The 1,579-nt window shown below is 35.7% G+C and overlaps 1 protein-coding gene across 1 annotated transcript in view; it reads left to right on the plus strand.

Annotated features, from left to right (window-relative positions):
- The window catches only part of LOC105814781 (phospholipid-transporting ATPase IB-like), a 122,364-nt gene that overhangs the window by 70,419 nt on the left and 50,366 nt on the right, over positions 1–1,579 (plus strand). Inside the window, exon 17 of the mRNA XM_012649871.1 lies at positions 318–440. Coding sequence (XP_012505325.1) covers positions 318–440 — 123 coding nt within the window. The remainder of the gene's footprint in view (positions 1–317; positions 441–1,579) is intronic.

Raw genomic sequence — 1,579 nt, forward strand, 5'->3', positions numbered from 1 at the left:
TTGCATAGTTATTGAATCAAAGTTTTTTGATCAATCAGAAAAATTATGTCATAATTTGACTGATTAAACCTGTTTGAATCTATGTGACTCAATAATAGTTCCTTTGTAAATAATTTTTATTTTAAAGAGTTTAAGACCTAGCACAAGATGCAAAAATATTATAGTTAAGAGTTCTATGTATCCTTCACCCAGCTTCCCCCATAATGAAATTTTAATAATCATCTTATCAAAGCTAGGAAATTCACATTGGTGCAATATCACTAACTCAGGTACAGAATGAAAGCTCTTTTTTTAATAGATCCTTGTTTTCCATGTAGCTTTTCACTTCATTACCAGCTTTAACCCTGGGAATCTTCGAACAATGTTGCAGTCAGAGGAGCCTGCTCAAGTACCCGCAGCTCTACACCATATCTCAGACAGGGGAGATCTTCAACACAAAGGTAAACAGAAAGTTTATTGCAGGTCTTTCATCTAACTTGATCCAAAGGTACCTTTGGTCTCTTCCCATCCCAATGCTTTAGGAAAAATAATTTTTAAAACACAAGGCATGCAGCCTTGTGCTATCTTCATGTTACTGTGTAGTGTAGCCAGGGGATCAAGGTTCAAATAAGAGAAATAACAGTATTGGGAAATGAAAAAAAAACACAAAAGTCTTGTGAAAAAGAAGCAAGGTGCCATGTGTGGTCTCACAGATTGGGCACTCAGCAGCGTCAGGAGGCATGGTGTGGAATGGGTAGTCCTAGGAAGGACGAGAGAGGGACCGAGGTAACTTTCAGATGAGACATTGCTTCTTGGGATTCTCTTGGAATGACTCCTTCCTGATACCATAGGCGTTGAGATTCGGTGCGGGAGTTAGGAGAATTTTACAGGCTGTGAGAGCAATGACATGCACTCTGTCAAATTTGAATAAACCTGACTGTACATCTCAATCATTTGTGAGACTTTTAAAAATTATAGACACCTGGAAGAAACATAAAAAACCTTTTAAATGTATTGGGAATTATTTTATGGTTGCAAAGTATCATCTATCTTCTGACTGTTTCGTCTTCAGTGGAAAAAATGTATTAGGTCAAATTTGAAGAGAGTTTTGTTCAAAATGTCCGCATTTCTTACTGATTTTCTGTCCAGTTGTTCTGTCAGTTATTGAGAGGTGCTGAAATCTCCAACCGTAATTGTGGATTTTGCTATTTCCCCTTGAAGTTCTACCAGTTTTGCTTCATGTATTTTTGAAGCTCTGTTATTAGGTGTATAAATATTTCGGGTTCTTATATTCTCTTGATTTATCTCTTTATCATTGTGAAATGATTTTTGTTATTCCTGGTAGTATTATTTGCTCTTAAAATTTATTTTGATAATAATATAATCACTCCAGCTTTTTCTTAGTGTCTGAATGGCGTTTCTTTTCTCATTGTTTTACTTTTAACCTATTTGCGTCATCATATTTGGAAGTGTTTCTTGTAGGCAGCTTGTAGTCTTTGTTATCTGATCTGACAGCATGTGCCTTTTAATTAGATATTTAAGGCATTTACGTTGAATGAGCTTATTGATACGGTAAGGTTTAAACTTACCATCTTGCCAT

Source organism: Propithecus coquereli, unplaced genomic scaffold, assembly GCF_000956105.1.
Source record: "Propithecus coquereli isolate 6110/MARCELLA unplaced genomic scaffold, Pcoq_1.0 Scaffold306, whole genome shotgun sequence".
In the NCBI taxonomy this organism is placed as follows: Eukaryota; Metazoa; Chordata; class Mammalia; order Primates; family Indriidae; genus Propithecus; species Propithecus coquereli.